The sequence below is a fragment of the Tympanuchus pallidicinctus genome, unplaced genomic scaffold (assembly GCF_026119805.1).
Source record: "Tympanuchus pallidicinctus isolate F22 unplaced genomic scaffold, pur_lepc_1.0 scaffold8, whole genome shotgun sequence".
Taxonomy (NCBI): domain Eukaryota; kingdom Metazoa; phylum Chordata; class Aves; order Galliformes; family Phasianidae; genus Tympanuchus; species Tympanuchus pallidicinctus.
The window spans coordinates 52,684,997-52,706,864 of NW_026294802.1; the positions used below are offsets into that span (position 1 = coordinate 52,684,997).

At 51.5% G+C, this 21,868-nt stretch overlaps 1 protein-coding gene across 10 annotated transcripts; it reads left to right on the forward strand.

Annotated features, from left to right (window-relative positions):
• The first annotated feature begins 1,176 nt into the window (after nucleotides 1–1,176).
• Nucleotides 1,177–21,455, forward strand: ADAMTSL2 (ADAMTS like 2). 10 transcript variants are annotated; one of them, XM_052668274.1, is made up of 20 exons: nucleotides 1,179–1,549; nucleotides 1,650–2,578; nucleotides 2,677–2,788; nucleotides 3,381–3,523; nucleotides 4,079–4,154; nucleotides 4,529–4,631; nucleotides 6,114–6,259; nucleotides 6,358–6,481; nucleotides 7,024–7,104; nucleotides 7,978–8,153; nucleotides 8,644–8,983; nucleotides 9,655–10,036; nucleotides 13,868–13,971; nucleotides 15,168–15,294; nucleotides 16,141–16,354; nucleotides 17,308–17,463; nucleotides 18,058–18,228; nucleotides 18,298–18,474; nucleotides 19,473–19,617; nucleotides 20,719–21,455. In XM_052668274.1, exons 2-20 carry the CDS (start codon nucleotides 2,535–2,537, stop codon nucleotides 20,835–20,837), a joined length of 2,940 nt encoding a protein of 979 aa, XP_052524234.1. In that variant the 5' UTR covers nucleotides 1,179–1,549; nucleotides 1,650–2,534; the 3' UTR covers nucleotides 20,838–21,455. The 10 variants fall into 10 exon arrangements, 9 of the variants coding, with proteins under 9 accessions (XP_052524233.1, XP_052524234.1, XP_052524235.1 ...); XM_052668273.1 differs by lacking the exon at nucleotides 1,650–2,578 and having other exon boundaries at nucleotides 1,178–1,549; nucleotides 2,579–2,788; XM_052668275.1 differs by lacking the exon at nucleotides 1,650–2,578 and having other exon boundaries at nucleotides 2,579–2,788; nucleotides 8,644–8,905.
• The last annotated feature ends 413 nt before the right edge of the window (nucleotides 21,456–21,868 follow it).

The following is a 21,868-nucleotide window of genomic DNA, read 5'->3' on the forward strand; positions in this document are numbered from 1 at the left end:
GGTGAAGCACAGAGACCGAGCGCGTCTCGCCTGCTGCTGGCACCTCCAGCGCCTGCATGGGGACAGCTGTCCCTCACCCCAGTGCTCCCCAGCTCTGCTTGTCACTGCAGTGGGATGGGGTCATGCAGGGTTGGGGTCCCACCGGGTTGGGGTCCCACCCACGGAGTGGCTCTGGACAAACCCTGGGCACACAGCAGCTCGCACAGAGCTGGGCTGAGCTGAGCTGGCGTTTTCAATGTGAAATATTTTGATGCTGTTAAAATCTCTCATGTTCAGACTTTTCCCTCCTGGTTGTTCCGAAACGGAAAGGGTTTCCTCCTGCTTGTCTCGAGCTGGGATATTTTGAAACGCAGAAGCTGGGTGAACTCAAGTGCTAAATTTTCCCAGTGTCCTGGTCACAGCCAACCGATGGAAAACTAAAAGTTGCAAATCAACCTGGCTGGATGAATTAAAGCAGGCTGGCAGACGTTTAGCCAAACAGAAAAAGGAGACTTCATTTCCCATGTAAATTTTTTTGGGACAGATTCCTCAGCTCCTCACTGCCATCCCCGGGTCCAAATTTACAAGGACAAGAGGTGTGGCTGCCCCTGGGGATTCTGCACCGCGCGGCTGCTGGGTGACACGTGGATGGCACTTGGTGATGAAGCACCCCTTGGAGTTGGGAGCAGGAGATCCTTCAGGTGGGTTCCACAATGAGATGTCCCCACTGTGCGCGCAGGGAACGTGCACACAGCCACATGTCACTGTCAGCTGTGTCATCGGCTACACCGAGCCCAGGGAACCGTGTGTCGTGGTTCCATACATCCCGTACCCACGTGCTGCTGTGCTCCTCTGGCTTCTCTCTGCCACGTGCACGGCTGTCACCGAGCCGGGGATGGGGTGGGAGGTTGGGGGGAGCCTTGGTCCCCGCAGTGCATCGAGCCCACCTTATTCCCACCGCCTTTCTTTGGCGTGGCACAAGCAGAGCGAACGACGCTGATTTCCAACAAACCGCACGGAAAACGCAGCTTAGGGCAATTTTATTCTCTTTTTGCAAGAGAAAGCCCCGTTCCAGCCGAGAAGCCCATCCACAACCCTGCCTGTGGGGGGGGGGGGGGGGTGAAAAAAAAAACGAGGTGGGGACGCATGCGTGCCGCTTCCCCCCCCTCTCTCCCCGCCCGGCCTCCCCGCAGGAAACCAGGAAACCGGCTGGCGGCCGCGGGCCGGCGCCGGGGGAGGCGAGGGGTTAACCGGGGTGGGGGCATCCCGGGCCGAGAGGTGTGAATTCCGCCCGCTTCCCCCCGCCCCGCTTCCCCCCTAGCTATAAGAGCTGTCGGCTCGGGCTGGGGGGAGCCACTGCGGCTTCTCCTCGCTGCGAGCCCGGCGCCCGGCAGAGCTTTGAAGTCGGGAGGAGCGGCGGCTGCTGCTGCTGCTCCGCTGCTCCGCGCCGCCCGGTACCGATATCGATACCGCCTCCGCTGCACCGCTCGGCCCGAGGGGTCCCCGCTGTCCCCGTGCGGACGGCGCTCCTCCGACCGTATCCCCCCGTGGCGGGCGGGTCTGTATGCAGGTCTGTATGTTTTCCTCCTCTCCCGGTTCCGAAGTGCTTGCTGGTGTCTTCCCTGCCCCCCCCTCCCCCTTTCCTTTATTTTCCCCTTCTTTTATTTAAGCGTGAAGCTCTTTCGCTGGATCTAGGATAAACTCTGAGCAAGCTCTTTTATTGGCTTGGAATCAGAAGTGTCTGGAAGTCTTAATGAAAACCAAGTGTAAGGCAAGGCTCAGCCACCTGTCCCCGGCATCCCCGGCCAAGAGCTCTGCGCTTCGATTAATCAATGGATCCGCGATTTGGAACGCGTCTGTGCCCTGGAGCAATGCGTGGGGCGAGAGTGGAGCTGAGCTGGGAACCGGGAGCCCCGATGGGGATCTGTGCGAGGCAGATCCCACAGCTGTGCAGGCACTGCCAGCACGTCTGTGCTTCCACAGCTGCACGAGAGCCGTTGCAGGAAGCAGAAGGAGCAGAGAAACCTCTGTGCTGCTGCTCTGCAGCCTCTCTCTCACCTCCCCGTTTCCCAGAGGCAGTGCCTAGTTGCCCTATCCTTCAAGGGATGTTAGCATAAGTTCCTCTCTACACTGCTTTTTCTTGCAGATGTGAGCTGCTGTGATTGCTTGGAAGCATGACTTCCTGAAGCCTGCCTGTTTCTGGCTCTCACTGTGAAATACGTTGTGGCTTTAAGCTGGGTTTTAATTAAGAAAATGCCATTCTGGGTTATTCTCTTTTGTGAGGCAAATGGAGAAAGGGGTGGAAGGCTGACAGTTGGGATGCTGTGTTCCTGCACTTCAGTTGCATGTGGTTTCTTCTCTATAAGAGCAGGCTTCAAGAAATTGCTGGGAATTAGAGTAGAATAAATGAAAAGGAAAAATAATCACTGTTAATTGTATCGAATACTTGGTGAGATTGAAGTATACAAGTCTTCTAAAAGCCAGGCCCACTGGTGACATCTGGTGCAGCCACTGGGAACCAGTGCAGAAGTGTGGGTTGGCAGATAGCAGCAGAGATGGGGATGGGAACCTGTGCCATGTTGGTGTTTCCTTTAATCAGGTACCACCTCTGGATCAAGCCCTTGCAGTCACTGGTGGTGGGGGTCCTCCCATATGGCTGCATGGGGTCTTGCTCAGCACAGCGTGGTTGCTCCGTAGGATGAAGATGCTCAGGTGGAGGTGGAGCAGGGTCTCTGTCAGTGTATGGTCCTGGCTGAGGGCTGCCCTGGCCCTTCTCGTCGTGGGCAACATGGCCTTTGTGATAGCTCAGGTAAGTGTCACCTTATTGGGGGGGGGTCTCTGGTGAATGTCCTGGGGTTGGGGAAGGGATGGGAGCCTCTGTGGTACCCGTGGGGTGGTGGTGATGCTGCTTCTGGAGCAGCTCATTGTCCGCAAGGTGTGGATTGCAACAGTGGGGGAGATGTGGGATCCTCCTGAAGTGACAAATCTGGTGGTCTTTGACCTGTCCAAACCTGGACTCATGCACCCTGCTGTGGGTGTGCTGGGCCTCTGTGGGGTGGCTCTGCAGGCCTTTGCTTCAGCTCTCAGCTGCCGCCGGCTCATCAACTCTCTGGGTTTGTGGTGGAGCAAGAGCCAGAACTTGTGGGTTGTATGGGAGCTTGGTTTTGCCAACTGGGCTAAACAATGAACGTTTCCTTTCCTGAGGAATCCCAAATATTGCAGTTTCATTCCAATTTGTAATGAAAACACAATTGAGAAAGCAGAATTTCTTGCAAGAATGGGAATCCCAGACTTGACCTCAGATGGGAAAAAAATGCCCTGGGATGTCACAGCAGGGGCTGCATGGGCTCTGCAATGAGTGCTGAATGCTGCTTCTCTCCCAACCCCCCTGGTGCTTGCAGGACCTGCCTCAGACCTCCAACAGCCTGGAGGAGGGTGCAGATGTCACTGCATACTGGTGGGGTGAGTGGACCAAGTGGACAGCGTGCACGAGGAGCTGTGGTGGAGGTGTGAAGTCCCAGGAGAGGCACTGCCTGCGGCAGAGGTATGAGGGTGGAAAGACCCCAGTGTGCACACTGGGAGTGGGTCTGGTCCAGGTCATTGCTCAGTGAGTAGCAAGTAGAGAGGGGTCAGCTGGCAAACCCTATGTGAGCAGAAGGTGAGTGTGGGTAGAGCGTGGTGTTGTGAGGGGCTGCATCCTCCCCATTAGGGAAAGAATTCTCATTGAGATTGGGAAGGACCACTAAGATCCCCCATGCCCACTGGCTGTGTCCCTCAGTGCCTCATCTCCACAGTTCTGGAGCACCTTCAGGGATGGTGAGTCCACCCCTCCTTGGGCAGCTATGCCATTGCATCACTGCTCTTTCTGAGAAGCAGTTTTTCCTGATATCCACACTGAACCTCCCCTGGCACTGTGTGGGGCCATCCCCTCTTGCCCTGTCACTGTTACCTGGGAGCTGAGATGCACTGTGCTGGCCCCAAGGTTTCTCCTTCAGGTGTGGCTTTGTTACATGGACACAGGTCTTGAAGAAGCAGGGAACAACGGCTCCTTCAGAGAAAAGTATTTCTGATCCCTTTTAACCATTATTTCTTTATTCAGACGAAAGTCAGTGAGTGGGCTGGCTAATAAAACTTGCACTGGAACATCCAAAAGATACCAGCTCTGCAAAGTACAAGTAAGGATATCCTTTTTTCTTGCAAGTGACGTTTGGTGGAAAAACTGGGAAGTCACGCTTGCTTCACGTGATGGCATTCCTGAGTCCCTTGGAGTGGAGGTGTTGCTCATCCTGTAGCAGTCCCCACATTGCCCCTCTAGCAGCTGGAGTTCCCTTTTCTGGCTGCTATCCCTGCTGTTGGGGGCCATAAAACCCAGTGGCGCCCTTGTGCCATCTGCCTTGGGGTTTCCCTGGCTGTTCCCACAGTGGGAGGAGGAGGATGTGGCTCTGGATGGGGCCGGTGATGGAAGAAGTGCTCTTTGCAGGGGGTGCTGTGTGCCAGGAGCCTCTCCCACATTTGATTTTCATCAGGATGTTAATGCATCCCATTCTAGGAGTGCCCTGCAAACGGAAGGAGCTTTCGAGAGGAGCAGTGTTCATCCTTTAACTCCCATGTGTATAATGGAAGAACGTATCAATGGAAACCTTTATACCCTGGTAACAAGACATTCTTTGTGTGTTTCATAATGCTTAGCCAAAATATTTTGATAGTTGTGATGCTATGGAGTGCAGGAAGGCCCCTCCTCTGCTGTTTTAAAGTGATTTTTTTCAGGGACACAATCGGCTGCCTCCCAGGTTCAAAGGAGGGTTTTCCAGCTTGCAGGGTTACCTAAAAAATAAAATAGCTAAACATATTTGTGTCAGTATCCTCCAGCTTGTTTTGGTCACAGCTCCCAAGGAAGGCAGGCTGGAGGATGAGGACGTGGGGCGATGCTCTGTGCTGGCAGGGAGCATCCACCTCGTTCAGCATGTGGTGAGCTGGGGCTGCTGCTGGCTGCAGTGCATTCCTGTGACATTTGCTCACTCCCACACAATGTGTGGGCTCTGCCAAATGTCACTGAGATGGAATCAGTTCGGTCATGTAGGGTGAGTGACACAGAACGGCAGGGATAATTGAGGAATCAGGCTGGGATATGTATGTACTGTAAGCGTATTTTTAGGCACCTAACTCCCACTGAAACCAAGCTTTAAGAAAATCCCAGCCAATTCCAGGGGATACTGGGATTCCCCTTGGGAACTTAGGTGTCTGAAAATAGAGGATTTAGCAGAATTTTCTTGCTTGGGTGTCTCCAGTTACCAACCAACAGTTATGCTTCATGGTGTTCCTTGTTGCCTCCTTCCGAGTGACACCAGCCCCTGCCTGCATCCCCATGGCAGGGCTGTGTGCTGGGACGTGGTTAGCTCTGCTCAGCCTTGTCACCTTGCCATAGGAGGGGGACAATTTCTGTGAACGTATTCACCCTTCAAGATGATGATTCACCAGAATAGTGACAGTGAACTGTTTTGTTTTTTAGCAGGCGCTCACGTGTCTCCTGGGGGATTGGCAGGATAATGTTTTGCCATTGATGCTGCCTTGGGCCAGTGGGTATATCAATGCTCCCTCCTTGTGGAGTGCAACGCTTGGCACAGGGCTCTGCTGCATGCGTGGATTTGTCTCTTGCTTCCTGTGGGTATTATAAAGCATCTGCAGAAAGCAAGGGGCAAACTGAGCCCAACCTGGGAGAATGTCAGTGGGAGAGATCTTGAGTTATAAGCTGATGTGGTTTTGAATAGTCTTGTATGTCAATTTATAACAACTAATGTATGTATTAAATATTGATATATGAATGTGCATATGTGTAATGTATGTATAATGTGGCTGCATGCCCTTGCACAGCACAGTGGCTGTGGTACCTTTGCCAGCAGCAGGTGCATCTCTTTCCAGCACTGGAGCTGTGCAAAGGCTTGCAGCAGTAGGCTGCCAGGAGCTCAATCTCCTGTCCAACCTGCAGGCACAAGAGGTTGTGGCTCCTGCAGCGCTGGCTGCTGTGCAATTTGTGTTGCTGTTGTTTAGCTTGGCAGAGATTCATTGACATTGGTAGGATGAAAGTTATTGTGTTTCTGCTGTTTTGAATGTGTCTCTATATCCTTTCCCCTTAGATGACTATGTTCACATTTCTAGCAAGCCCTGTGACCTCCATTGCACCACTGTGGATGGTCAGAGACAATTAATGGTTCAGGCTCGGGATGGAACATCCTGCAAATACACTGATTTCCGAGGGGTTTGCGTGTCTGGAAAATGTGAGGTTGTTAAACATTATAGCAAAAATATTGTTAGTAGCATTCAGAGTGGTACAAGGGGTGCAATATTTGCCTGACCCGCAGTACTCTGTGCCTTTTCTAGCCAATTGGCTGCGATGGCATTCTCTTTTCCACCCACACCTTGGATAAATGTGGAGTTTGCCAAGGAGATGGGAGCAGCTGCACTCATGTGACGGGGAGTTACAGGAAAGGAAACGCTCATCTGGGTAAGGCTCCAAGGGTCCCTTTGCTTTATTTGTGTTTTTTAGCTGCGTTTATTTCTTCAGTAAACTGCTCCAAGCTCCCACTGAGTGTCCTCCATCACCTTTTCCCATGTGTCCTCTATGCTGATGCACTTGCAGATCTGGGCAGGGAAACCCTTCTGCAAAAACAGTCCCTTTCCATGACCCTTCTGAGGAATCTGAGCTCTCTGAATGGAGCAGCATAGTTATGCAAGAGGTTTGTTTGCTTACCCATGACCCGCTAAAGCTAGCAATAAATGCACTGTAATAACAGGAAGTGAGGATGTTTTGAAAGGCCAGGATTTCCAAAATTAGTGTAAAGCAACAGAACCTACTGGTCCCAAATACAGTGACCTAATGCAGGCATGAGTAGTGCTCTCTGGGGATCGTTTTGGGACAGAGTGAGCTGCAGTGCTGCTAGCAGGATTTGTCCCACTTGCTCACGAATCACAGTGTTGTCTGCTGAGCACTGTGTTCAGATGACTCGTTACAAAGTTCTCCTTTCATTAATCTGTAGTTTCCCATAGGCTATTCCCTGGTAACACACATTCCTGCTGGAGCAAGGGATATCCAGATAGTGGAACGGAAAAAATCTGCAGATGTTCTGGGTGTGTATAACCTCTTGGTACTTCCCTAGAATGCATGTGTGCTGGCTAATATTTTTTTTCAGTGTCTGTATGAATGTAGCTTTACTGCAGACTCGAGCCAGATCCATTGGTGTAAATCACAGCCGTGCATTTCTCCTCACTTCAGCCTGAGCACCTGGGCTGTGTATTTCTGCATTCTGATTGCTTTAATGCAGAATTGTTGGTTGCTATCATTGCTGCTGCAGTGCAGTTTGAATAGGCTGGTGCTAGATGACAATCAAGTGATCTCACCTCTCCTGTGATGCCCTCCTAGCTTGGCCACCTGACAGCAGCACCATGGGGATGGCTCATAGGCTGATCTCAGAGTTGGAGAAGGCAGAGCTGTTCTGTAGGGTTGTTTGAGAACCTGGGCTTGCCCAAAGGAGGCACGTGTTTGCTGTTGTGTTCTGGTGTTGCCTCAGAGGCTCGTGGCCATGCACAAGAAGGTTTGAGCAAAAAGGCTTTATGAAGGACAGGTTCTGGATAGCTCTGGATGAGTCTTGGGACAGAGTTGGGTGAGATCTGGTGGCTCCTGGAGAGGCATCTTCACCTGTAGCCTCTGGCAGTCTGCTTGTTGTCTGCAGAGCTGTTCTTGTTTTGTGTTTATGCTGTGCTGGTGCTGTTAGCTGACGTGCCTGGGGGCTTTGCAGTGTAGATGAAAACACAGCCCAGGGTTCTGGGTGTTTACCTGCAGGATCCATGTAGGGAACACAACATCTGACAAATGCATTAAAGTGTAGGAGAAAACACGTCTCATTACTGTGACACTCCGATAACTTTATAGTCTGATCAGACAAATGGCAATGTTACATCTCGCCTTTGGAACTGATTTTGTTTTGTTTTTCTTGTCTTAAGCTGTGGCTGATGAAGCTGGGTACTATTTCTTCAACGGGAATTACAAAGTTGACAGCCCAAAGAATTTCAACATTGCAGGCACGGTGTTCAAGTACCGCCGGCCCATGGACGTCTATGAGACTGGCATAGAGTATATTGTTGCACAAGGACCAACAAACCAAGGATTGAACATCATGGTGAGCTTTGTCTTTTCAAGTATGTGAGACTGGGATGGTGGGGGAGAAGCTGTGTTGGGTGGAAGAAGGGGCAAACCATCTAAAACCAGACATTTGCTTCTGGGCAACCAACTAGTGCCCACCCTCCTCCCCCCTCTGCTGCCATCTTCCTTGTGTCCCTGGGCTTGCCTGTAGGGGATGGGGTGGTTACCTAATCACCTGCTCCTCACTTCCCTGTATGCCTCAAAAAGGAGGTTTGTGCACATGAAGACAGCTCTCCCAAGCCTCAGCAGTTGCTCAGCTGCTGGATGGGAGCTGCTTGTGAATTTGCATGTTTCATACTAACCCTTGGAAAACTCTGTTGGGCTTCAATTGTGTGAAGCTGGCAATGTGATGGAAAGCAGATTGGAAACAGTGAGGTAGATACTCACCAACTGTCAAGTCCAAGATGAATCACAAACTTTGCATGCCATATATTCACTGCATCCGTTAATAATGTCACGTTTGCTAGGTCTGGAATCAAAATGGCAAAAATCCATCCATCACGTTTGAATATACTCTCTTGAGGAAACCACACTCAAATCTCCAGCCCATCTACTACACCTTTTCTGAGTCAGATAGCGAAGAAAGCAGGGAGTTTGATGGAGATGTGCCATTGGGTTTTATCCAACACAACGCAACCTATTTTGGGAAAATCTCCAGGGAAAGGATAGACTTGGAGAACCAGGTGTTTGGAAGACAGGACACGGAGGAAGATTTAAACTTGAGCAAAGGTCAGGAAACCAATGAGGTCTATGAAAGAGCAGAAACAATTGACTGTGAGCCAAAACTGAAGGGCAAACAACCCAAAGGTAAGGAGGAGACTTGGGCCTCACTGTTCTGCTTTCAGAGCTCTTGTGGAGAAACGCTGTGTTTCTAACTCTAGTGATCCTACTGGTTTGTTTGGAAACTTTGGAAAGTTCTTTAAAACATCTCTGCTCATAAATCCTCTTTGCCCTTCAGGTTCTGGTTTCTGGTGGGTGGGGGATGCCGTGGGTAAGCTCTCCCACTGATGCCCTATGATGCTTTGCCTAATGCTGAAGGGAGGGAGCTGTAGGTGTGCCAATCTCCCCATCACAACCTCCTTTCTCACTTTTCCACAGTGCCAACAAGCTCCTCTCCTCCCAAGTCCCTTGGGCATCCCATTACTAAGCTGCCCTGGGGGCCTCCCCTGCATGGCTTGTGGGCTTGGGACTATTGGCCACCATTCTTACTTCTGCTGTTGCTTGGGACCCTGCTTCTGTGTGCTGGGCTCTCCTCCTTGGGCCACACAACTGCAAGATGAAGCCCATAGGGAGCTGTGGACTCTTTCCAAGTGGGCACAACTCCAAGGGTTCCTACCCCAAGGCCCCTACTTCTTCCACTTGCCCCTGACATGGCTGCTCAGGCTCTGGTATCCCTGCTGCTAGGGGCTGCTTTCACCTCCCTGCCCAAATGCATTTTGTGGTCGTCACTGTTGTTTCCCCTGTTGGCTCCAATCTAGATTCAAACGTAACCAGGTCTACTTACCAGACAGACCATGACGACAGAGACTTTGACCCCAGGTTTACCTCCAGGGAATTCCTTTCGGAGAATGCCATCACAGACAAACTGCTGGACAAGGCCTCTGACTCAAAGGAGTTGGTACTCAACATGACCATGAACAGCATCTTTGCCCAGGGAGACCCAATCAACTCTGTGGGGTCCCACATTGACAGCCTCTACGTTGACTACGAGGACACTGATGGCATTGTGACCTATACCATCAATGGCACGTACATGGAGCTCAGCAATGGCAAAGCCATCAATTCATCTGCAGAGACACCGTTTTCAAATGCCACTGTCACCATGACCAGCTCTCAAGGGAACAGAACCCACAAAGCAAGGTAGGAGACGTATCTTTGTAGTCAATCCTATTTATTGTTGTTCTCGACTTGTAATAGCACTATATGCAATGCATAATTTGTATCTTCTTCGGAAGCCAGAAGGTAAGTGGGAGTAGGATGTCACAAAAGCTTCCCATTAGGGACTGACTTGAAAGGAAGGGCCAAGGGTTTGAATAGAAAGCTGAGAGAACCTCTGAGCAAGAGGAAAATTTGCTCTCCTCAGTGGGGCTGTTGGTGAGGCCACAGTGATGGCTGTCAGCTTGCCCACTGCTCTGTTGTAGTACATCATCAGAGTATATAAAAGCAAACAAAACTTTTGTCTTGATGTCTCTGATTTCCCTGGGCACCTTCCTCCTAATTTTGATGCAGCAGAAGTTGAACCTGGGCCCTTTCTATGCAGCCCATTGACTGCCACCCATGGTCCTCCTCCCCTGGGCTGATCCTGCTGCTTCTCTGCTGCTGGAGAGGCACAGCAGAACAAGAGCTTTTGTGCAGGGCCTACAGAAATAGCCTGGGTTTGTTGCCTTAATGGAGGAAGAAACAGTGCAATTAATCACTGCTCTGATAAGAACATCAAAAGCACTCAGTTGGCAGCTTAAAGTGGTTGATAATAGAACTGGCACTTCAGGATTCCTTTGTCTGGCTTTGAGTGGTAGCATTACAAAAGTGCAATGGGGAAGCTTAAAGAAGTGTGATCTGTCTCTAGCAGCATAATTCATTTGGACAAGGCTGTGTGAAAGTCTAAGGACAGTATTTCCTCAGCATGGACATGAGGACACCTTGAGGTGCCCCAGGGCTCTCAGCAGCATGTTCCCAGCACAAGGCAGAGCAGCAATTAGCACTCCTTGCATGAAGCCACAGATGAGAGCATTCACTAGAGAGTTTGGGCTGAAACAAGGCCCTGGGGGCTATCCAGGTCTCACAGGCACAGCCATGGGTTTGGGTCCCTCCTGTCTTGGTTGAGCGCACAGCTCCTTTCTGTGCTACTTCAGCTCTGTTGCCCAATTCCCACTGCTAAAACATGGGTTGGGATGCTGAACTTCAGGAGATGAAAAGCACTGCACAAATGCTCTCTGGTTATAGTTAGCTGTATTTATCTAGAACTTATGTTAGCTTATGCTAAAGAAAATGTCCATGCAGCCAAACATATCAACAGACTTCTTAATGATAAGAACACTTACACATTGCCACGGGCTTGTCTATCATCTCTTCTTGTGGCTTGGCTTGGAAACCCTGCCTCTGCTGCCAAAGCAAGCACTTTGTTAGCACTCTGACAAGCAAGGGCAGCGCCTCAGCTCCCTGCAGTGCTGCTCTCCGGGGCCAGCAGGAGCCTGCCCTGCTCCCTGCACCCTCCCTGGGTGGCTTTGAGCAGCACCCTGTAACCTACGCCTCTGTTCCAGGAGCTGTTAAATGTGGCTGATGCTTTCCAGCCTCCCCAGGAGGAACTGTGCGTGCTTTGAGACTCAGCAACGTGGCTGTTGCAGGATGGCCCCCAATAGGCTGTCAGTGCCTTGAGTGCCCATACCTGTGCTAAACAAAGCAAACCAACAACTTTCTCCCCATTATCCTCAACCATCTCTATCAAAGGTGCAGAGGCACAGCTCAGGGATTTAAGGCCATTCAGTGGAAGTACCAAGCATTGTGCTTTTTCTTCCCATTCCTCCCTTGGCTCTGCTCTGCAGTGTTACCTCTTCCCACTGCTCTCTGGAATGAAACGAATTTTTCAGATCTAAATGATAACAGCTGAAAAAGCTGTTAGATTTCTGAATTTGGGAGCATCATCCAAAAAAAAAAAAAAAAAAAAGTGCTTTATTTCACAAGGCCTCACCCTCCAGCCATCCAGAAAGACCCTTAGCAACTTGTGCTGCCCTGTGAAGCGTGTGTTGGAAACAAAATGTGAAAGTAGAGTGGGGGGTCTTGCTCTCCATCCCACCAGCCATGGGGCAGGGTGCTGGAGCAAGGTGTGCAAGGAGTAGCACAGGGGCCAGACCTGTTCCTCCACCAGGGGCTTGTTGTGCTCCAGGAGCCATCCTCCAGGAGTTATCTCCTCTTCAGCTGCATTTATTAGGATTTCTCCTCCTGCTACAGGCTGGCTATGGGAGGACAGGCAGCCAGAGCCCCAGCTGCTGCCAAAAGGGGTGTTTGTTTCTGCTGCCCCATAAAAGAGTTTCACTAGAAAGCAGCAGCAAGGGCTGACCTACACCTGGCACTAATGGCCTGGTGCTAGTCTTGCATGAAAAGCAGAAGTAAAGTCACAATGCTTTTAATAAATAGGAAAAACCCAGCCATGTTGTTTATAGGATGATGTGCTGCCGTTGGCATTTAGAGAGCAAAAACATGTTTTGTCTTTCTGGAAATGATGAGAGCTGAGCACTGACCTGTGACCAAATGTCTGGCTTATCCAGAAAGAACTTATCCCTATGACCTCATTACATGTAGAAGCCCTTTAGGATCACATGAAAGGGGCAGTGCTGATGGACTTTCTGCCCTGAGATGCTTATTTTATTTTCCCCTTGTGAAGCTGGGCAGGGATGCTTTAATCTCAGGGCAACGTGATGCTGGCATTGGTGCCTTAGAGCAGTGGTGTGAGGTCCCAGCCCCTTTTCCAGGCAAACTGCAACATAAAACCCAGATGTCTGTTCGCATGGCTCTTCTGAACGCTGTTCTGGTGGCTGTGTCAGGGCTGGCTATGGCAGAGCTGCTTGACAAGATGAAGCTCTATGTATAGCAAGTCAAGCCGGTTATTTTGTGGGGAGGAGGGGGGGGCAAAAATAGCCACGTTTGTTTCAGTTCCCTTTTGTATGCAGGAAATGACTGTTGTGCCAAAATAAGAGGCAAAATGACCAGGGGGAAGGAGAACTGTGTGCAATCCTCCTGGAGGATGGCTGGAAGGAGGGTGGGTCTGGAAGGGAACGTTTGGATTCTCAGTGTCAGAGTGGATTGGATAGGCTGGACATGAACTTACGAACAACTAAATAAGGCAATCCCAGAGCTTCTGCTGCCTAGAAATCATAAAGCTGCGTATCTTGCCAGGCCAGAGACAGCTGGATGTCAGGATACAGCCTTGTCCCCTGTTCCAATCAGCGTAGGCACCTCCAGGGTCTGGACAAAGGTCTGAGGACCGAAGCCTTCTGTTGGGAAGGTGCCGTATCCCTGACGTGTTACAACATTCCGGGATGTACGACGCACTGAGAAGCCGTTGTTCTTGGTTTGACGCTGCTTTTTCACACACCAGGCTGAATCTGTTCTCCTTTCCCCCCCAATGGCGTTACGCGTTTGACCGTAGCGTGAACGTGAGCGATGCGAATCGCGCATCCAAACCAAAACAACCCAGCGAGAGTGGCCGAGGCAGCAGGTAGGCGAGCGGCATGCCTTCGTGTCCCAAAGCAAAGCGTCAGGCTGCTGAGACCCCGAGGCAGGAGCTGGGAGCAGCCCGAGCCCAGCAGCGCCGGGAGGAGATGCTGCGCCTTTAGCCGCTGTACGCCGAGGGCCAGGTGTATTTGAGCAGAAAATGCAAACTTTTGTGAAATTCTGAACTGTTTCTACTTGTGGGTATTTTTATCCCATTCTCTCTATTTCTAGACAGTGGAAGCTCTGCCTCTAACCGGGCTGGGGATTCTACTTGGGGCTCAGGACAGGTATGTTGTGAAACGAAATGAAACAATTCAAACCAACAAACCCCAAAAATCAGAGCAACCAAACCCAACCGACAAACAAAGCCAATCCCCTCCCAAACCCAACCTGCTCGCAGATGTGTCTCTCTGACGTGGCATATCACGGCTCTCCTTGTAAACACTATTTTATTTTATTCTTTTTTGTGCTTGTTGCTAGAAACAGATTGAAGTTGTTAAGAAAGGGCCAAGGTGTGAGTGCTGCTGACATGTACAGGTGGAAGCTTTCCTCCCATGAACCCTGCAGCTCTACATGCACCACAGGTAGTTACGAGAACAGCCCCAGCCGTGTGAGTCGCGCTGTGTCTGGTAGGGATGGGAAGGACCTGGTGATGCACAGGGGATTTCTCCATCTTTCAGTCCCACATAGCATTTACCAGCCCTGCAGGGTCCTGGTGCTCGTGCTGAGTTTCGGCTCCTTCAACCTGAGCAGCTGCAACAGATTGAAATCCATTCTGCTTTCCCTTCCCCTCTTGAGTGCCCAGAAGGTTTTGAAAAGCTTAGCTTCTTTCTGACAGAGCAGAATTAGAAAGATTCTGCTCTGGCTGGAAACAAAGCAGCATTTGGCTTTTTCATTTGGTTTCCCACTCCTGCTGCTGCCGTGCCTGATGTCAGCTGTGACACTGAGCCTGGAACAGTGACATGCCTGCCCCAACCTGGCCCTGCTCCTTAAATTCCCCCTTTTTGTCTCCAGAGCACTGCTTTCCCTCCTCTTTGGCCCCCGGGTGAAGAGAAGGACCCTGCTCTGTCCCACAGTGCCACACTGCTCACCAGTGTCATCTCAGGAATAATCCTGACATTGTGGGGCTTCTGGCATTAGAAGGAAGGGGAGAAGAGGAGACTGCAATCCCAGGGATGCCCAGTTTTCAGCTAGCAGGGGAAGGTTTCACTTAAAATTTGCTTTTCTTGTTCCCTTTTCCTAATTACATATTGCAGAGGAGCCATGCAATGTCAGGAGCTGTACATGTCTGTCTTCAGTTTCGTGCAAATCATGTTTCTGGGAGCTGCATCTGCAGTTACCTGCAGCCAGAGCAGCCTGTTGGTTCCCGAAAGCCACAGAAAGACTAGGATAACATTCTGTCCCCCAGGCTAGGCTACAGTCAGTCTCTCTTTGTGCCAGTCTGGAGCTGACATGAAAGTGGTTGGGATGGCTTGGGGGCTGTTTCCATCTCACCTACATCCACCAGCCTGGAAGTGGGAAGCACCCAGCAGACCCTGAGCATTTTCTATGTGAACACAATGGTTGTTTGTTGTTACTGGTGCTGAGCACGATGGCTGGACCTACTTCCAGCCTCGGTCCTTGCTTAGGTTGGCTCTGGTGGCCATGTGGTCCTCTTGCTGGTCAGCATCCTCCATGTGGGCAGAAGGACTGGCTTGCTGCTTTCCTTCAGGAGGAAGCTTTGGAAAATGTAGCTGAAAACATAGAAGTTTTTTTGTATGTGTATTCTCTTTGAAACTAGGAGTGATGTCCACGTATGCTATGTGCGTTCGCTATGATGGGATCGAAGTGGACGATACGTACTGTGATGCCATGACCCGCCCTGAGCCTGTCCATGAGTTCTGTGCTGGGAGAGAGTGCCAGCCAAGGTATGGGACCCATCCCTGTGCCCTCTTCAGCATCCTAAACATGACTGAGGTTTGCCTGTGCTCAGGGTGAAGTGTGAGATGTTGGCAGGGATGGAATGTATGCTGGAATCCTTTCTGATGCAGCATTTTGTCCAAAAAAAGGATGATTTGGATTGCAGTCTTGAGTGGAAATGTGTGACGTGCACACCCCAGTACAGCAGAGGTGTGCTTGTTGTAGAGAGCAGCAGTGGTTGGTGTCTGTTGAAGGGGAGGGCTGTGACAGTGTCAGACCACGAGCAGTGCAAAGAGAGAAGTAGAGCAGCTGGTGCATGCTCTGCAATAACTTCATCCACAGTGCAAAGCAAGACTGGGGTGATACCAGGGGCTGGGTATAGCCTTGTGAAAATGCAGAGTGCTTGTTTTCCAGCTTGGTTGATGGCAGAGTGTGGCTAGCTGTGCTGGGGAGGGAAGAGGGGACGTATGTACCTTTTGGGGTGTAAGATCTCACTGTGCTCTGCACATTAAGACTGAAAACCAGATCAGGTGGCAGTGCAGGCAAGAAGAGCACAGGGAAGGGGGATGGTGCTGCTCCCTTATCCTGGACACACTATGGGGATTTCACTCTTCATTTGCAGTAACCCAATTATTTCCTAGCACGGAGATGAGCAGTAGGGCTGGTCCCATTCCACGAAGCCTGAGCAGTGAGAGGAGCTGCTCTGTGCCTGCAGCAGGATGGGGGGAAATGAAGGAGGCCCTTCCAAGTGTGCTGCGCTGAGCCCCTCCTGGAGGCTGATTGTAGCACCCTGAGGGCTGCCTGCACCCCTCCAGCTTCCTGCTGACTGCATCCTTTCTCTGGCTCTCCCACAGGTGGGAGACAAGCAGCTGGAGTGAGTGCTCCCGTACCTGCGGTGAGGGCTACCAGTTCCGCATCGTGCGCTGCTGGAAGATGATCTCTCCAGGCTTTGACAGCTCTGTCTACAGCGACCTCTGTGAGTCAGCTGACATCACCCGGCCCGACGAGCGCAAAGTCTGCAAGAACCCGGCCTGTGGGCCACAATGGGAGATGTCTGAGTGGTCAGAGGTAAGCTCTGGGGCTTTGGAATGACCCCCGGCCATTGGAGTGGAACCTCCTAGGACCTTGGTAGTGATGGTTGTCTTTGGACCAATGCACACCGGTTAATAACATATGCCCCTGAGACTGGTGTGCATTGCCCCTTTGGTGCACAGGGAAGTAGGAATGGGGTTGACATGGAAACAGGGTTGCCATCAGCACCTTTTGCTCACCTCCCATTGCACCACACTACAAGAAGAATGAAACTCGTGCAGAATGAATGAAACCCTTTCCTCCCAGAGCCTTCCAAAGCCATTCTTGGTCATCACTCCCCATCTCCTTCCCTCTTCAGGCTGGGTGAGCCGTTTCCATCATGCTGCTGGTGGAGGGTTGCTCCTTTCTGCTGTTGCAGGATGTTTTGACTTTCTCAATCCAGTAGAGCAAGGCTCCCTGCACGCGTGTTCTTGCAATATTTTGACTGGCAGAGAGAACCAGAGCTGCTTATTTTACCAGAACCCCTCTACACCTTCAGCATGTGTCAGGGACAGATTGCTTGAGACAACCCTGGAGCCGCTCACTCTGAGCCAGCAGCAGAACTAATCTAATTTGGATCGCATCTGAAGCTGGGTGCCAAGTTGGCTTGGGAAGTAAGCCCCCAAAAAAGCACGTTTTGGAGATCTGAGGATTAACATATCAGCACAGTGTGTCTGAGTGCTGTTGACACTCTTCCCTGCTTTACAGCATGCACAGAGCAAACGTGTGCATGGGGGACTGCAGTAACTCAACCCCGGTTCTAAATAATGTCACTGGGCTGCACGGTGCCAAATTTATCCGCAGGATAAAAAAAAAAAAGAAAATCTCAGCTCTGTGGTTTCATCACGCATCTGTAGAGAGTTCCAGGCGAAAAATGCAAAACCCTCAGAAGCATCTCCCAGCTCCCATCACCCCGTACCCATCCTGTGTGTCCCCTCTGTCCCCAACAGTGCTCTGCGCGGTGCGGTGAGCGCAGCGTGGTGACGCGGGACATCCGCTGCTCGGAGGAGGAGAAGCTGTGTGATGCCAGCGCCCGACCCCTGGCTGAGAAGAACTGCACAGGGCCGCCCTGCGACCGCCAGTGGACCGTGTCTGATTGGGGACCGGTGAGCCTGGGAAGGGATGGCTGACGCACCTGGGTCTTGTTGTGGCTTTGGGTGCGTGGCAGCGCTGCGGTTTGGTGGGCCTGGGGTTCTTGAGCTTGGCAATACTGATGCTCAGAACCCAGAAGATGACCCTTTTTTCCTTTTCACCCCATTTTCCCTTCCTGCATACTTCTGCTACAGAGACCCTTTCTGTCCCAAGCTATTTTTACCCAGCTTTTATCCTATGGCTAAAAATAAGCAGTTTCCATGGCAGCAGCGGTGCTGTGAAGCTCCGCACATCTCGGCTGGAGTGGCTGCTGCTCCCCCCAAGTTGTAGGGAGGCAAAGGGGGGACATCCAGAGCCCCTCACTCAGACTCTTTGAAACTGACCCATGTTTCCCTGTTTGTGGCACTTTCCTTTCTGCCTGTGCTAAGTTTTGCTGCGATGGGGATGCTTTGGCTCCCAATGAGAGGAAACAAAGCGGGCATTTGCTTTCTTACTGCAACCCCGAGCGTCCCTGGATGAGGTGGGTGGGGAGAATGCAGGCATGTTGCTCCCTATCTGTGGAGCTGGGACTGCACTGTGACCGCCTGCTGTGCCCACTGTGGTTTCAGTGCAGTGGTGGCTGCGGACAGGGCAGGATGATCCGACACGTGTACTGCAAAACCAGCGATGGGCGCGTGGTGCCAGAGTCGCAGTGCAACCTGGAGACAAAACCTCTGGCCATCCACCCCTGCGGGGACAAGAACTGCCCGTCACACTGGTTGGCACAGGACTGGGAGCGGGTAAGGACTGGGGACGGGGCGATGCGTGGCGGTGGCAATGGAGGATGCTTATGGTGGGGAACCCTGCAGTGCAACACCACGTGCGGCCGGGGTGTGAAGAAGAGGATTGTGCTCTGCCTGGAGATTGTCAATGGCAAGATCAAGACTCACAACCCCACTGACTGCGACGTGGCCAAGAAGCCTGTGGAGGAGACGACATGCTTCGAGCGGCCGTGCTTCAAGTGGTACACCACCCCGTGGTCAGAGGTAGGTGGGGGTACAGGGGGTTGCTCTGGGAAGATGCTTTCTTTGAGCACGTGGCCTTGTACCAAAGGCTGCACACCTGCAAAATACCCCATGGAGCTGGCTGAAGCTTTGCAAGGGAGCACAGAGTGGGGCCCCTTTGTTTTGCTATAGCAGCTCTGACAAAATGCAGACAGGACTTGCTTCATTGTACAGATCAGGAATAAGAGCTGTTTGGGGTTAGCTTTGGCTTTTTCTTTCCCTCTTTTTCTTTTTTTTCCTCCTTTTTCACCACCTTTTTCCAGCAGCACATGGATGTTGCCCTGCAGGTAGGTGGGGAGCAGAGCTGGGGCTCTGGAAGCTGGAGAGTGATGCTGGGGGCAGGCTGGGCTGACATGGGATGCCCCTGTTCTGCAAGGAGCTGCAGAGCTGATCCCAGCTCCCCACAAGAGCTCCCCAATGCAGCCCCTTTTGTCCGCCTGGAGCTCATTTTGTTTAGTCTTGAAAACTGTCGTGGCAGCCTATAATTAGCCCAAGAAACCCTGCAGTAATCCCCACATGAAGAGGCGGCCAAAGGGCAGCAGGCAGCGAGCACAGCCCAGGAGCTGCTCTGCAAAGCCCCCTAGACACATTACACAGACACCAAACCCAGTGCCCCCACCCTATAAGCTATAGGGTCACAGCCCCCCGGTGGCAATAAGCAGTGTCAGAGCCACGCAGCTCAGCCGTGGCTCTTTGCAGAGAGCAGCAGGAAGAGGGAGGAGTGCAGCCCCAGGGGTGGGAGCACATCCATGGATAGCAGTCAGGCTGCTGCAGACGTCTGCTGCTGCTGGCAGCAGTGAGGCAGAGAGAGGCCAGCAGTGCGGTGTGTGGACACAGTGCTCAGCGAGGGGCAGTGCTCACCCATGCCCCCAGCTGCTCCAGTGTGTTTTTTGTTGTTGTTTTTTCTTGCACAGCCCCCTGTGCTGGGGGGTTCTCACCTCACCCCACTCTCTGTTCCCTCCCCCCTCTCTGTTCCCTAGTGCACTAAAACCTGCGGCATCGGTGTGAGGATGCGGGATGTCAAGTGCTACCAGGGGAAGGACATCGTCCGTGGCTGCGACCCCCTGGTGAAGCCAGTGGGCAAGCAGACCTGTGACCTGCAGCCCTGCCCCACCGAGCCCCCAGGTGAGCCCCCTCCTCAGCAGCACACCTTTAGCTTTCATTTTCCACTGCTATCTTGATGGTCATCTCAGGATCTGCCCTCTCTATGCCCCAGTAATGGCACTGTGTGCTGTACCACTGTGTGTCTCTATACATGACCATTAAATAAAGGGGAGAGCTCACAAGCAACGTGCTCTGACCTTAAGAAAAAAGGGAGCTGCAGGGAGCTCAAGTGGTGCTTCTGTGTGATTCCAGCTCATGTCTAAGAAGTTTTTCGTCTGTGCCATTATTTTAATGATTTTTGGTCTCTGAATGTCCTGCGGGATTTGTAACTATCTCATTATCTGACTCGTCTGCTGGCTCAAAGCCCCTGTGATCTTTAGCAAACACACGGTTCTAATTCTTTAATAGGATTTGAGAATAAGGCTGAGGTGGGAGAAGAGCAGGAAGACAGCAGGCAGGCCTGGGGCAGCTCCTGGCTCAGCGGGTGCCTTTGCTGACAGTTCTGCCTTGCCTGTGGGTCAGGGATGTGGTGTGGGAATTTGGGGTCCTCTGATGGTTTCATTCCCCCCCCCTAGAGCAAGCTGTGCTTCCTATGGATACAATGCAAAAATTATAACTTGTATACAGACTTAAAGCAAAATACTGCTCTGGAGGGGGCTGGATGTGTGTTATGGTGGTTTTTGCTCTCTTCCTTCTCTCCAGCAGCTCATCTGCCCCAAATACCTCAAGTAGGATTTTTGGGCAGGAGTTGTGTGCTCTGTGCTCCCATGGCAGCCCCTCTGCTTAGGGACAGCTCAGTCCAGTATCCCTCTGTGGCTCTGGTGATCTCTGGGCAAACCTGTTCCATAGGGAAGAGCCTGAGCTGCAGAGTGGGACCGAGCGAGGCCATGTGTGATGGAATGTGAACCTTGGCTTGGCTGGATGATGATATTCCTGGAGAAAGCACATGGCTTTTCCAGGGGATGCTCTGCCTGGTAATAGGGACATGGTGGTGGCAGATGGGGTGATGTTTTGCACAGCCACACATCGGGCTGTGTGTGGTGCCAAAGGGAATCGTATGAACTTGCATTGTTGGCGTTGTTTTATTCTTTCCATAACCATTTCTTCTTCTCTCCCTTACAGACGACAGCTGCCAGGACCAGGCAGGAACCAACTGCGCTTTGGCCATCAAAGTGAACCTGTGCAGCCACTGGTACTACAGCAAAGCCTGCTGCCGCTCCTGCCGCACCCCCCACTCGTAGTGCAGGGCTGGGGCCGCAGCCCTGCTCGTGAGCATTGGGGATGGATGTTCCTTTCCTCGCTCTGCTGGCACGGCTTGCTTTCAGAGCTGCTGTACATTGGTTATCAGAGCTGTACATACGATCGTGTATATTTGATTTCCCCCAACAGCAGACATTCACTGGTTTCACAAGGTCTCGTCCTTTGGTTTCTTTTTGCCTATGCAAGTAGGGGGTGGGCACGGACCCATGGGAGTGAAAGTACCGGTGTGTTCCCTAGCAGAGGGGGTGAGTGCCTCCTCCCTGCTTTCTCCTCAATGCTTTCTTACATTTAACACAGTGGGAAGCAGATTTTCATTTGCTAAATGAACTCAAGCCCAAGCCCTCTTTTGTAATATGGAGGTGTATACTTTTTCAGAGGATTTTATCTTGTAACCAAATGTTAGTGCCACAGTCCTTACAACCTCCCCCCCCTCAAATGCTGACATATTGTATATAATATGGAAACATTACTGCACTTTATATCACAAAAAAGACGTGCTCTTTTTTAATATATTTGTTTACAGACAGTGAACTTTATCCACATAATCATTAATTTGTACCCATGTATATTTTAATAAAGTTGTCATATTTATGGTGGTATCTGGCTTTATTCTCTAGTGTGTAGTGGAGGGTTGTTGCTGTGTGCTGGGCCAATTCCTCAGGGAGTGCAGCAGCTCCTAGCTCTGGATGTAAGAAAAAGTCCCTGAGTTGGGTCCTTCCTGCCCTATTGTTGTGGGATTTGGGGTGATGTGTAGAGACGTAGGGACTGCGAGCTTCTAAAGGAGCCTGAATGCAAAGAGGTTTGATGGGGAATGAGTGAAAAAAGGCGATGTGAAGGTGGTTATGGTTCTGTATCCTTGTGGGTAGGGCTTACTGAGCATCCCCCCAGGCTTGTATCTCTCATACACTGAGCATCTCACAATGAGGAAAGCCTGCACCCCTGTGGCACTTTTGCAACCACTGCCCTCTGTATTTCACAACGTGGATACACAAAGGTCAGCAGCAAAGCCTGT